General features: G+C 37.1%; 1 protein-coding gene across 1 annotated transcript in view; it reads left to right on the top strand.

Annotated features, from left to right (window-relative positions):
* The window catches only part of LOC131143762 (uncharacterized), a 20,484-nt gene extending 5,572 nt beyond the window's left edge, over positions 1–14,912 (top strand). The window contains exons 6-7 of the mRNA XM_058092065.1: positions 13,126–13,199; positions 14,538–14,912. Coding sequence (XP_057948048.1) covers positions 13,126–13,199; positions 14,538–14,625 — 162 coding nt within the window. The 3' untranslated portion in view covers positions 14,626–14,912. The remainder of the gene's footprint in view (positions 1–13,125; positions 13,200–14,537) is intronic.

The raw sequence follows: 14,912 nt of genomic DNA, 5'->3' as shown, positions 1-14,912 counted from the left end.
TAGTGTATAATGGATGAAGTCATATCTTCCTTTTTTTGATCTGTAATGGGTATTGTATCTCTTGGAATTTCCATTTTGGTAGGTCACTTGATGATAAAGAGGTTTAGGAGCTCTCTTTTTTGTTGCTGTTGAAGAGTTGTTGTCTTTCTAACAAGGGACATATGATTGTGGGTTTTAGATTATTTAGGAGTTTAATCTTGTTAATTCTTTTTTTGCGCATTCGATTCATGCTAGCATGTCCTTCTTGCATCATCATAGTATTTGGAAGGCCAAAGTTTGCCATCGAAGATCAAGGCTTTTATTTTGTTGCTTATCTTAATTGAGTTGACACCTTCAATCTATTGCAGAGTACGAGGCTTCTATTTTAAGGCTTTATCTCTAGATGTGTATTCTTTACGTTTTGATGGTTTAGACTCCGTTGCTCATCTTATTTTATTGTCTCCTTTTTTTTTTTTTTGGTGTTGCTCGTTCCCTTGGAGGGTGGAACATGTTCTTTGGTTTGTTTGAAGAGGACTTGGTATATTTGGAGTCAGTGAAGTTGTTGGCTGTTTCTTTTACAAGTTTAGGAAGGAGTTGAGATGGCTCAGCTTTACTGAGATGTGGGATTTTTGTGGTTTTGTAGGTTCACACTTGTTCTTACGGGGGAGTAGGATGAAGTGTTATTTGCTCAGGGTCAGGATCCATTATTTGGGTTGGCTTGGGGCTTCTGTGAAGGGGTGTTGCTTCTCATAGTAAGATTGGCAGGCTGTGTATTTTGATTGTCTTTTAATATTTTTTTTTTGTACTCTCTCAATTGAAGGATTTCTAATTCTGTTTTTGTACATTCTTTCTCCTTCAATGAAAAAAGGGCATCCCCGGGTCACAAAGGCTCCTTGCTTTGTGAGGGTAGGGGGAGGGTATTCACAGTTTACACAACCTTACCCATGTTTTTATGTTGAGAGGCTGTTTCCTTGGACTCAAACCCCTGAGCAACAGGTCACAAAGGGGCAACCTTACCATTAATCCAACGTTGTCCTCCTTTAATGAACCATCTTCTTTTTCAAAAACAAATCTTAGCCTGGGGAACATTGGAACATGATCTGGGGATTCGTCTAGTTGGTTTTGTAATATGCAGGAATTATTTGAGGATGATTTTGAATAGATTTGTAAGAATCATGCGACTGATTTTGCAATGTCAGCTGGGTGCTGACCATAAGAAGCTTGGTACACCTTGTTAATTTATTATTACTCGTTGAGATTCAGTTCATTCTTCTACTTGGTAATTGTATTTGTTTTCTTTGGGTGGATGGATCATGCTTCTGGAGAATCATTTTCTCACACAAGTGAATCACATATCAATCTTCCATCTCAAAACTAGTTTTAACTGAAATGTGGCTTCGAAAGATGTGTGAGGCAGAAATTTTTTGGAATTTGGATGATGTCATGCTTTATGTGTTATATGTGCATAAGAGGTTGCACTTTGTTTTGCTGAAGCTTGGGTGCAACCTTGACTGTGGGCGATTATTTTCTTGTGAGATATTGGGGTTTCAGCTAGAGTAGGAAGGGAGCAGCTTTACAGCGCAGTGTGCTGTTTGCTATTTGTGGAATGTTTGGATCGAGAGAAATGCAAGAATTTTCAAGGATCATAGAACCTCCCCTAGTTTGTTGTGGAATAGAGCAATGTTCTCTAGGTTTCTTTCTTGGCCCATTTTTTGTTTTTTATTTTGGTTTGTTGCTGCCCAATCTTGTTATGAATTGGAGGGCAGCATTATTGTAGTTTTCTGGTTTTTTCCATTTGCTCTTTGTAGGACATCTTGTTCTCCTCTTATTGTACTTTTCTTGTTCTCTATTAATATATGTTTGTTATCCCAAAAAGAAAAAAAGAAAAAAGATATACTTATGGTTATCATTTGAATGTGCCCTTTTATGGCCTCACTCTTATGTGTGCAGGCATATGCTCGTAGGTATCAATGTTGGCTCAAGTGGCAACCTTGTGGGCATATGCTTTAGGTATCAATGTTGGCTCAAGTGGCAACCTAAGAGGTTGGGGGGGGGGGGGGGAAATTTCTTGATTACCAAAGTTAAAACAAGTTCAAGCAATACAAGCAAACCACACAAATTATTTGAAGCAATTAAATAAAGAGAGTAGGGAACAAAGATGCAAATGCTGTTTATAGTAGTTCATCTCCGGCTGCGTCCATTCTCTCAAGGGCAACTACTTTGAGGTTCCACTAATCCCCTTGCTTTAACAGAGGCAAGGTCACTAAGTACACCCCTTGCCTTGGACATCGATTACAAGATTTGGTTACAATAGAAATTATCCCAACGAGGATGGATATACTAATGATAGCACAAGCTTGATAACTCTCAAAGAATAAGCAATGGTTAAGAGTGATTTTTAAGAGAGAGCACAAAAGGAGCAAGTTAAAGCACGAAGAGATTAAATGAGAGAGGAGAGAGTTTTGAGCACTCGGAAATTCAATATAGAAAGCTTTTCTCATGTTTCATAGACTTTAGAGGGCATATTTATATAGAGTTTGGAGTCAAGCTAGCTGTTTTTTGCCTGTTAGAGTTAGTTCTTTGCTCAAATAAATCGACCTATCTCAGAGGCCAGTCGACTGGGCATTAGACATTAGAACAAATTGATCCTTGGAGTCTCTGAAAAGTAAGAACGGTTGATCGTTCTTTGGGGCCAGTTGACTGCTCGAGCTTTCTGCATAGGTCTGTTGACCTGCCAGGCATTCAACCACCTGGGTATTCTGCCTAGGCTAGTCAATTGCTGGTTGACAGCCACAGCCCCAAACAATCCTCTTTTCTGTGAATTTTTTCTAGTTTAAATTCTTTTGTGCAATGATCTGCGTATTCTCAGAAGTTTACAGGTTACAACATGGAGAATACAACTAAGAGAAACAATAGTACAACTGAACAAATATACAATACAACTTGAGCAAATCTTCAAGCTGTCTCAACTTCTCCACTTATAATGGCTTGAAACCTGTTGAAACAGAACTTTAAAACAGAGCCATTAGTCCAAATTTTGTTATCATCAAAACCAAGTTTATGAAACCTTGGGACCAACAATCAATACCTCTTTATTTCCTGTTTACCTCACTCCTTATGTCTAGTTTTTAAACTATTGGGTTTCTTTATTTGTTTCCTAGTTGTAGGAACACTTGAGTAGGAAGATTTCTGATGCTTAGAAGATAAAACTTTTCTTATAAGTAGATTGGTTCAAGAGTCCTGCCTATGGGACTCCTGTAGTTGAAATGTTGGAAGGGGGATAGAGGGGTGGGTTAGGTAGCACAATGCCTACTAAAGAAAATGCTTCTGTGGATTTAATATGAATTAAGAATTTTTAGTCTGAAAGCAAGATCCATGGGGTGTTGTCTGATAGATTATAGATTTTGCAAGTTTTTGAAGTATGAAAGAAGCTAGTTACAATTTTGATAGTTTGGCTGAAAAATTGAATTCTTTGACTGTTTCTCTGGTAATTTCCTGAGTAGTTACCTTTGTATATATATTTTTAATTTTTTTAAATTCCCTATTTCAAGTAATATTTTACAATTATGATAAAATGTTTGTTATTTAGAAATTAGAATCCCATGGGAGATGTACAATGCTACTACTAAAACTTTTACATCATCTGTAACAAAGTTTGAAGTTATATCATTAACTAACTTGTGTTCTTATTAATTTATAAAAAAAGTTGAATATTTAGAACTAACTAATCATTGTGCGTAACAACATCACAAAAGGATGTACTGTTTAGCCTCCTTTGGTACAAGTTAAATAAGTACTTGGTGTGTTTGTTTTGCAGCCAAAGGTTTTGCATGGACTGGACTAATTGGTTATGACAATCATAACATCTAGTTAATTTGCCGTCTACTGTGAACATGATAAAAACAAGTGGAATTTTCTTGTTAAACATGCCTTAGCTTGAGTTGGCCAGTGCTAGACCACCCATCTCTAGTCCATTCACATTGGCCAGCTCTGCCTGTTGCGCTTGGGCAATGGACTTCCTTGTTAGTGCACTTGGGCTATGGACCTTCCCCTTCCTGTGTCTACTCCCATATTTTTTTGTTGCATCAAAGCATGAGAAGTAAGGTGCTTAGTGAAGTCTGATCACCCTTAGCATGTGAAACAGACGCTGTATTTCTCAATCACTTATAATAAGGACTTATACTGTGTACTTATATTATATTATAATACAATAATAGGCTAATATTGTATTATGTTGATATATTATGCCATATCATAATATATTTCACATTATTGTGATTATAATTAAAATTATTGTAATATTGAGAATAGGAGTGATGCAGGGACAGCATCAAGGTTCTGCAGCCATGGGAGAATTTAGAAGGAATAGAAGAGAGGAAGGGAAGGGAAGGGAAGGGAAGGGAGGAGAGAGGAGATACCAGGGGAGAACTTTAGTTCAATTCCAATTCAAATTCATCAATAACTGCCTACATCATGGCTTTCACACGCTGTTTATAAGAAAGCCTAAACACATAAAATTACCCACATACCCCTAAAATTACATGAATTACAAACAAACCCCTACTACAAATATCACAAACAAACCCCTACTTTACACAAATATTACAAACAAGCCCCCAAAACACACATAATACTATACTAATTAAATTAAACCCAACAATTATCCATCCAATTCTTCTTAAGTAGTCTCCAACATGGATCTTCTCAAGGTCTTGCTTCTTTTCCTAGATCGAGGAGATAATGTTATTATATTATAATTATGTAATATGATTATATTAAAATATGATAACATAATTAAACTTCTTTGTAACGGAAGAGATTTTATTAAAGAATAAAGAATGTACAAAAAAATATGAGAAAATCCTCCTCTGAAGAAAAGAAATAAGAAATAAAATACTACAATCAAAATGACAAATCTTGCCAATCTCGCTATAGATTTGATGAACAAACTCCTTGAATCAAAAGACTAAAGCGAGTCATATAATGAATCATATCCTAGAATTAAGGACATCTCATCTTCTCCCTCTCGAAGATATCCCTTCCAACCAAATTGCCCCCAAATTGAAAAATCTTTCATCTCCACAAAGGCAATCCTTGTTTACTCCTATCAAATCCTCTATAGGAAATGGCCAAAAAATCCTCCATTGATTCTGGACAAAAGTTTTCTCTCCAAATAAACCAAATTACCAAACAACTTAGTTTCTATGAGAAAGAACTATGCAAAAGAAGAAGAAGATGAAGAAGAAGAGATTAGAAACAGATTCTGATCTGAAGTGTTAAAACATGAAGTACATATATCTAGAGATAAGTTTTTGAAGTCCTCCTACCGTCTTAATGCTACAGATTGTTGTTCTTAACTCTAGTAAGAAGTTAAGAACAATCGACCAAATAAGAACCTTAATCTTAGAGGGAATTTTAGCCTTACAAATACTTGGAATAAACAAAAGGCAGGTTAGCACCAATCAAATGCTGGAAAAGAGATTTACAAGACTAAACTTCAAAATAATTTGAAACCCATGATTGAATGTGCTTTCTGCTCAAAGGATGACAGCCCTCTAACAACAACAAAGAAAGGAGCTCCCCCACCTCCCTATCATATTAAGTGACCTATGAAAATGGGAATCCTAAGAGCTACTATACCCATTAGTGATCATGAAGGTAGAAATAGCTCCATTATGCACTGTTAATGGTTATTTAGTCTTTTAGCATTATTATTATTATGTGTTAAGAGTTTTGTTATTAATAAGTGTGAGTTAGTTAGGGTATTATGGTCATTCCTGTTGTACATACATATATTATAAATAGAGGGAGAGACCTATCATTGGTTTTAGGTCTTCCATTTTACCCAAGTACTCAACATGGTGTCAGTGCTTGATCCAAACTAAACCTTACTCTTCTCAGCAGTCGCTGGAAAACACCATTCCCACAACAGTCCTTCCTAGATTCACCTCCATCCCATATTATTTCACAAAACCAACCGTAAACCCATAAACAGACCCCCTCGACGACTCACCCCACAAAAACCCATTGCAGGAGGAGCCCCTACGTGCCAGCCAAATGCCAGCAGGGCCAACCCCATGCGCCGGCAGTGAGTGAATTTTCGGCCACCTTTTTTTTTCTCTGCCATGCTCTGATTTCTTCACTAGACTATATTATCAAACTGTTAGGTCAGTTTTTTTGCTGAAAAGTTCAACCTTTTCCAACTATTCACTCGCAGCATTCCATTTCAAGGCTTGTGAAGGCTTCTTTGTGAGTTTTTTTGGAGCTATGGCAGCATTTTTATGTTCAGTTGTGAGGCTGTGGCAGTGCTATATCTGTTGGTGAGTTGTTCACCTTGTCTGTGGCAGTGCGGCACCCAAGGAATGGTTGTTTGATGCTTCGTGGAGCTGTTTATCAATTGTTAATGAGTTTATTGGGTCTGAAACAGTGGGATTTTCTGTGTAATTTGTTTTTTTTTTTTATTTACTATTCTAATTCCTTCCATATACCAAAATATTAAGCTGTTAGGCGTGTGTTTTTGCTTCAAAATCCTATTTTTGTTGTGACAATGCACTCATGGTAATTCGTTAATTTTTGTTCGGTGTTAATAACGGTCATTGGTGACCTTCTTGGGGCAGTGACAGTGCTCATAAGCTTTTTTTTTTTCGTGTGAGGCTGTGGCAGTGTTACTTTCTTGGGGCTGCATCTGAGGTTGTTGGCAATTTGTTCATGGTAGTTTCAGTGGTTCACCTCTCCAATTGTTCCAGTGCAGAGTGTTGCTTTCTTGGGGCTGCGTGTGAGGTTATTAGTGCTATGGCAACCTTGTACTAATTTATCTGTGGCTTGTTAATGGTGGGTCACCTTGTTTGTGGTTGTTCCAATTGTTCCAGCAATTAATCTTATGATCATTGGTTTGAGTTTGTGAATGTTGGGATGGTGTTTGCAAATCCCAGAAGTATGATTCCTTCGTTAGTTGCTTGTTTGAGTGAACTGCGTATTGTGACTATATCAGAGGAGGAGTATTCAAGGTTTTTACAGTATCAATTGTTTCAACAAGCATCTTATCACATTGCTTCTTTTGCCCAGAAAGGTAGTCCTACAGTCTACTTGTCATCTGGTATCCTTCTTACTAGTCCTTGGATTATTGATTCTGCTGCCTTCGTATAGTAGGTGCAACCAACTTCTTTTTTGATCTCCAATATCCTAAAAATTGCCCTCAAGTTACCTTTGCTGATGGGTCCAATATTTCTGGATAGGAACAGTAATCCTACTCCTTCCATCTTTCTTTCTTTTGCTTTATACATTCCTAAATCTCCTTTCAATCATATGTCAGTTAGTAAGCTTACAAAGTCACTAAATTGTTCCATCACATTCCTTCCTGAATCTGTGATTATTTAGGATTTGAAGATGGGAAAGATAATTGGCACAAAACATGAGGCTCATTGACTTCACTACTTCGAGTCGCCTTCTCCACCCATTGCCTGCACAATCGCAGCTACACCTTTTTAAATCCATTGTCACTTGGTCATCCGTCCTTGGACAAGTTGAAACAACTAGCTCCTATATTGAGTTATGTGTCTAATCTTGAGTGTGGGTCCTTTCAATTGGGCAAGCATCGTCGTGTTCATTTTGTTCCTCGAGTCGATAAATTGGTGGTTAGTTCTTTCATGCTTGTCCATTTTGATATTTGGGGTCCTAATTGTGTGACATCAAAGTCGGGGTTTTGGTACTTAATTACATTTGTTGATGACTACTTTAGGATGACTTGGTTATATTTAATGAAAGATCGTTTCGATTTGTTTGATATCTTTTGTGCTTTTTGTTCCCAAATAAAGATTCAATTTGACATGCCAGTTAGGATACTTAATGGTGATAATGCTAAGGGGTACTTCAGTACCCAATTCAGTACTTATATGACTAACTCTGATATGATTCATCAGTTCTCTTGTGCTCACACTCCACAAAAAAATGGAGTTGCAGAGCAGAAAAACAGACATATTTTGGAAGACACTCATACCCTGTTGTATCAAATGAATGTTCCCAAAGTCTTTTGGAGTGATGCTGTGCTCACAGTTTGCTCCCTCATCACTAAAATGCCATCCTTTGTCCTTGGTGGTAAAATCCCATATAATGTTATCTTTCTTAAGGCTCCTTTGTTCTCTCTTTCTCGTATATTTGGTTCATTGGTCGTGTGTCCATTGTCCGTTAGTTATCTCTAGGAATGGAGAAGTTGGATCCTTATGCTGTCAAATGTATTTTTCTGGGCTATTCCTATACTCAAAAGGGATATCGATGTTATAGTTCTACTTTACATCGATTCTTTTTCTCTGCTGATGTCACCTTTTTTGAGTCTACACCATACTACTCTGATTCCTTGAGTTCTGTTGACCTTGACGAGTCCCTTCCTCTGCCTTGCCTTCTAGATCTAAATCTAGTATCTCTGCCAAATTCTCCTACATATTCATATGGTTTGGATTATTCAAACACATTCTCCCCGGTTGCTAAACTTGCCTTAGTACGTTTGTTCATTTCTTTAGCCACCACTTTTCGTTGGCCTCTACATCAGCTAGATGTGAAGAATGCTTTCCTACATGGTTATCTTCATGAGGAGGTATATATGGAGCAACCCCTTGAGTTTGTTGCTCGGGGGAAGTCAGGCTTAGTATGTCGGCTCAAGAAGTCATTGTATGGATTAAAACAATCTCCAAGAGCATGGTTTGGCCGTTTTAGTGTTGTAGTACTTGAGTTTGGCCTCCATCCGTGTGCAATAGATCACTTTGTATTTTATCTTCAAACTCCATTGGACATTATTTTGCTTATTGTATATGTGGATGACATTGTGATCACTGGTCATGATGATTGTGGCATCTAGGACCTAAAGCCTTTTCTACAGAGTAAGTTTCAGATCAAAGACTTGGGACCATTGAAGTACTTCATGGGTATAGTAGTATTGAGATCTCATACGGGAATTGTCTTGTCACAAAGGAAGTATGTTCTTGATCTTTTAGATGAGATGGGGCTGTTGGGATCCAAACCTATTGATACATCCATGGATCCTAATAGTAAGTTAATGCCAGATATAGGTGATTTGTTGCCTAACCTAGGTCGATACTGGAGACTTGTTGGAAAGTTGAATTATCTCACAGTCATTCGACTAGATATATCCTTTGCAGCAAGTGTTGTGAGTTAGTTGCTCGATTCCTGAGAACAAGTCACTGGGATGTAGTAAGTTGCATTTTAAGATAACTAAAAGGTCTCTTATATCAGGATTGGTGTTACACTCATAGTTAGGGATATATAGATGTAGATTGGGCCGAATCACCTTCTGATTGAAGATCCATAACTGGATATTGTATCTTTGTCGGTGGTAATTTGGTGTCTTGGAAATGTTAGAAACAAATTGTGGTTGCCAGGTCGAGTGTTGAGTCAGAGTATAGGGCTATGACGCACACTACAAATGAACTTGTTTGGATAAAGAACATGTTGAAAGAATAGGTTTTCTACATTCTCAGCCTATGGAGTTAATGTGTAATAATCGAGCTACTATTCATATTGCCTCCAACCTTGTCTTCCATGAGCTGTCAAAGCACATTGTAGTTGATTGCCACTTCATTTGAGAGAAATTTGTATAGAAGCTCATTACGATCTCTCATGTGAAGTCTGAGTTTCAGTTTATTGATTTGTTCACTAAAGCCTTGGGAGGTGCTCGTGTGAAATTCATTTGTAACAAGCTAGGAGCATATGATATATATGCCTAAAAATAAATTCATTGGTTTTAGGTCTTCCATTTTACCCAATTACTCAACATGCCCCAAAGAATGGCTGTACAAACCAGGAAAAGAAATGAAAATTGCAGAATCACCAATCAAATGTCTTCCCAAAAGCAAATACGAGAACAATCATTAACCCCAATAAATTTGGTAGAAGGGATAAAGAGAGAATGGATCTGTGAAATACACCTCCAGTGGCTCTCAAAAGAACATCTTATTCCCTAATTTGCATCCCACCCATTTATCGTCATGCCAAATTTACTTTTAATAACGTTGTGCCAAAGCGAGTTCTCTTCCGAGTGAAACTGCCAAAGCCACTTATCCATCAAAGCGGTGTTTTTAGACTTACCAAGACTCAATACTCTCTTCCTTCTTAGACCTGACAATCTTATAAATAACCAAATGATCCCTCTTTCCCAAGTCAAACCAAAGAGGAAATCAATAAAAATTTCTGAATTTTAGGAGCTACCACTATTAGAATACTAAAAATATAAAAATAACTCTAGGATGAAAGAGGGTGATATGACCGTTAAAGAAAAGAAAGAACCCTTCCACCCATCTAGATGCTTTGAAACATTCTCTTATACTGGATTCTGAAAATCAACGGACTTAAGTCAAAGGCCACTTTAACATCAAAGGCCTCTCTAATATACCACTCTTTTAAGAAGCCAACTCCAAAGATCTATTAGAATTGGGATTAAGGCTAAACAAGAAGCCCCCTAAAAAGATGTAAAAACAGTTAGAACATTGAAATAGGACACTCTGATCACCTAAGAAAAAATTAGTCTCTTGAGTCGTAACAACCCCTTTATTCCTCATTCCAATTCCTCTTACAAAACCTCTATCCACTGGCCACAGCCCTATCTACCATTTACTCAAGACATCTACACCAAGAACAAACAGAAACGGAGATGGCACATCTCCTTGCAGAACACCCTTTGATGCCCTGGATTGTGATTTGGGTTCTCATTTATATTTCATGATGCCCAAAAAAGATGCATTACATCCCCTCATCCAACTCACCTCCTCTCATCAAAGCCCTTCTTGGCAAAGATCTTATTAAAAAAGATCCATCTAATCTGATCATAATACTTTTCAAACTCCAGTTTAAGCATAGCCCATTTCTCTTTCCTCCAATGAATATCCTCAACAACCTCATTAGCTCCTAGGCTAGCATCCTGGGCTTGAGAAATAGTATCTCCTAACAGACAACTCAACTTGCAAAAACCTTTGCAGTAATCTTATACACACTAGTTACTAGAATGGAAGGTTAGATCAGCAACATTAATAGACAGACTCTTCTTAGCCACCATAGTAACGAAATTCAAATTAATACTTTTTTTTTCCCAAAACACCGTTAAAGTTACTCGAGCCTTCAAAAATCATTTCCTTTCTTAATCACAACAACCCTGATAAAAAAGCCATATTAAAACCATCTAGGGCCCCGACCCTTTATGGCTTTCCATCCCAAACACAACAGCCCTCACTTCATTCTCTTCAAAAGTCCTTTCTAACCAAGTTACCTAGGCACTAGAAGTAGGGTTTCATTCCAAACCCTCAAACATAGGCCTAAAAAAATCCTCTTCAATAAAATATGTGAAAATGTCATGATCTTATTATTGATAAAAAAAGATCATAAATCACCTCACGCCCCTTCATGGGTTCCAATTCCCCTATCAAGTTTCGTCCTGTGTTGCTTTTGGCTAACCTATGAAAAAAAAAATGAATTGCTATCACTCTTCCTAACCAATTTGAATTGTCTTCTATCTCCAACTCCTCACTACCGAGTCACCTCCTCAAACTCATTTTTCAAAGAAACTGCTTAGCTGCTTCACAATCCAAAAGTTTTCTTTCTTCCTCTTTTCTATCCAAAATTTGAAGCTCATATAAAATGCTAGTTTACTTAGCCCTGATACCCCCAAAACTTAAATATTCTGCTTCTTCAACACCCCTTTGACACTCAATCCTTTTCACAAACTTAGAGCCTTCCCAATCCCTATATAATGTGCTCTTCAAGTATTATTGACTAAAGAGTTAAAGGAATGATGATCAGGCCGCATATTTTCAAACTGAAAGGGAATGAGATCCAACTTAACCTTGCTAGACTCTAACAATCTAGGGAAAATATCTGACATCCATATAGATTAATGGCTGGTGAAAGATTAGGAAATTAACCACGTGTACTACAAAACAAAAACCTTTCTAAACAAGAGTGACTTGTGAATTTGGTGACCCCAAGGTCACAGGTTCGATTCACCCTTGGGGCATTACGTCGGTGAATTACCAGGGGAGCGTCAATGGACGGGTAGCTTTCACCCCCCTCCCCCCGGTGTTTGGTGCCGCACCATAGCGTCCAAAGTGGTGCAATGGTGGCTGGAGTCACCTAGTTATCCAAAAAAAAAAGGTATTGTACATGAGAAGAAATATTCCTCAACCCACATACTTTGATAAACCTATTAGAATTTTACATAATATGATAGTATTAAAATGAATATTTTTGTGCATTACTATGTTATATTTGTATAAGACTATAATATGATTATACATATAATTTTATGGTAATTTTATTATATTTAGACATACTAACACATATTATATGTATAAATAACAGAATATTATAATTAGTAAATCTGACCAGTTGCCTAGTGGTTTGGCTCCCAGCCCTAAATGGGAGGCTGGGGTTGGAGTTGCTTTTGGTACTTTTTAAAGGGTGGGATTATAGAGATTTGTTTCCCCTTTGAGGGTTGTAGAGCACCCTGTACAGGAAGGATTATATTATAATGATGTATTATTATTATTATTATTATAAATTCTTCTGAGAATATTATTGATTAAATCCATAATTATTTTTTATTATTGCCATACACTATTTTTAACTTTATTTACCTATAGCTAAGACTTAGAGTGCTTACAATACTTTCCGTTCTATGACTATATTGTTATTCTTGGGTCATGCATGTAAGATGGATGCTAAGGAAAAATTATAAAATTGTACGGTGAAACCAGTACAACTTAGTGTCTTTTCTTCTGAGGAATGGTGACTGACAACTTCAGTTCAAATTTTCCTTTCTGCGTTATGTGGGGCATTTGTTTCTTTATTGTTTCCCTTCTCTCTTTTGCTGGCTAATATTCCTTTCTTCATTTGACAAGTAATGATTTTTGCTTTATCATTTTGTTTGTGGCATTGCTATGTTATTCTTCACTGTCAAGTGTCAACCATCTATAAAGCAATATAATTAATTGCCTTCTGCTGGTCATCGATTATTATATTACTCAGATCAGTTTAAAGCCTCTTTTTTCAAAGGGTGTTTATTGTTGCATACAGCTTAAACTGTAGAGATTTTAAATGAATCATGAATTTTCTCTGGATTCTAATAAAGATTTATCCATCATGTAGGTTTCTCCCCACAAGAGAGGCATAAGAAATGGACCAAAGGCTTTGAAACCTGTTCCAGTGATAATCCGGTGCAAGTATGCCAATCAATAATTTATTACAACATGTTTATGCTTTACTTGGAAATCAAAATGTAGTCAATTGATTGTCTGTTGAATTCTTTTGATGGCGTTGTCAGTGACTAGATGAACGTCTGAATCATTTTTGCATGCTGTTTAGTCTCTGTCCTTTCTGTATAATGTTTAATTTTGGTTTGCTATCCTGGAAAAAATAATTCTTGCTGGACAATTGAATTTATGAATGGTTTTGGGCAATTCAGGATTTCTGTAACAGTAGAAGTTCATCTTTTGGAGTAAATCCACTATCATTTTAGCCTGGAGCATCCTTGAATTTTCTTTTGTTTGACTGGCAACATTTGATTCAGTCCTGTTGTCCAGTATGAGGCATTTGAAGACAAAAATCTATGGAGATTCTTCGCACCATTGTAAACCCTCCTTTTCCAAACCCAAAAATAAAAAAAGAATTAAGAGAAATGGCAGAGTTCCTTCACAAGGATAGTGTGTGCTCTTATATAATCTCACATGATCCATTACATGCTGTGTGTCATGGTCTTGTATTGGATGTTGACTAGGAATATCTTGGCTTATAAGGTTGGTTTGGACTCAAAAATATGTGAGACGCCTTTTGAGACTGTAACATTTGATACCAGAGCCACCCTAAGGGGACTATCATGTGGATAGATACACAGAGGTGCGAGTCACATTGAGAAGGATGCCATAAATTGGATGGAAGAGCATATCACAATATTACATTAGATGTATATTAGGGAGATCTTTAGCCTATAAGGTTGATCCATGCTCCAATTATGTGAGGTGTCTTTTATAGGACAGAACCATGAGGCCAATAGGCCAAAGGGGAAAATACTTACACTAGAGTTGTGCCAAGACCAATACACTATGCAATTAATGCGTTGTGCATTCCTTTTCCTTTTGTAGATGATTCATTTTACATGCTTTGAAAAGCAAGAGGAAGTACTACTTAGGGCAAATAGTTTGTAATTTGTATATGTGGATTGAATGATTTCATATTTTTGCCTGTCCAAACATGGAATGTCCATCTCCTTAGAAAAAGAAAAAACTGTGACGCATTCCATAACCAAATCACAAGCACAATCATGCTTGCATATGCACACATACAGCACACAAAATCAAGTCTTGGACCAGCTAGCTGGGCAGCGAGCAGAACCCATGGATGTATAATCAAATATGGCAATTATTTTCAAAATTGTATCAGGGATATTAAATTCCTTTTCGTAAACTGACTCCAGCAACTAACCCTTTTTTATGGATCATATTCTATTTGTGGCCATGTTTCCACAATATATATGCTTTTGCATAACCTACTTCATTTTATAGGAGTTGCGGAAGAGTTAAGCTGCCACACTTCTATTGTTGCAGCGGGCAGAGGGGAAACACTGGTGAACAAAGCGGTCCAGCCAATTGATTGCACCCTATTCTAGTGAAGCTCCAAGACTGCAGTGGAGACAACTAAGTGTGCATCTTCCTCATTTTGGTCCGGAACTGTTTGTAGTTTGCGGGGGTTGCTTTGTACATAGCTTGTGTCTTTTAGTTGGTACTTCTAAATCAAATCTTTATATTACAATGGCATTATCCACCCCATTGAGTTTGCAGAGAAATCATTGGCCTTTAACATTTTTGTAGATGTCTTTTTGCACATGAGCCCCAAATGTCAGGATTTTGCTGTTACAATTTAAGTAAAGATTTTTGTTA

This window comes from Malania oleifera, chromosome 12 (assembly GCF_029873635.1).
Source record: "Malania oleifera isolate guangnan ecotype guangnan chromosome 12, ASM2987363v1, whole genome shotgun sequence".
Taxonomy (NCBI): Eukaryota; Viridiplantae; Streptophyta; class Magnoliopsida; order Santalales; family Ximeniaceae; genus Malania; species Malania oleifera.
The sequence above is the reverse complement of the archived record's forward strand: the minus strand, read 5'-3'. Positions and strand labels throughout refer to the sequence as shown.